The 211-nt window shown below is 62.1% G+C and overlaps 1 protein-coding gene across 1 annotated transcript in view; it reads right to left on the minus strand.

Annotated features, from left to right (window-relative positions):
• EMH_0004760 (uncharacterized protein) overlaps positions 1-211 on the minus strand; it is a gene marked incomplete at both ends in the record, with an annotated part of 4828 nt that overhangs the window by 2129 nt on the left and 2488 nt on the right. The window contains one exon of the mRNA XM_013496922.1: positions 1-209. Within this exon, the coding sequence (XP_013352376.1) occupies positions 1-209 (209 nt within the window). The remainder of the gene's footprint in view (positions 210-211) is intronic.

The following is a 211-nucleotide window of genomic DNA, read 5'->3' on the forward strand; positions in this document are numbered from 1 at the left end:
ATCTGCTGCTGCTGCTGCTGCTGCTGCTGCTGTTGCTGGTGCTGTTGCTGCTGCTGTTGCTGCTGCTGTTGCTGTCTGTGGTTCTGCTGACTCCTCCTCTGTTGCTGGTTCCCTCGACTCCGCTGTTCCTGCTGCTGCTGCTGCTGCTGCTGTTGCTGCTGCTGCTGCTGCTGCAGGAGTCAGCGGCAGCACCTGCAGCAGCTGCCGCTGC

The sequence above is a fragment of the Eimeria mitis genome, genomic scaffold (assembly GCF_000499745.2).
Source record: "Eimeria mitis Houghton genomic scaffold, Emh_scaff238, whole genome shotgun sequence".
In the NCBI taxonomy this organism is placed as follows: Eukaryota; Apicomplexa; class Conoidasida; order Eucoccidiorida; family Eimeriidae; genus Eimeria; species Eimeria mitis.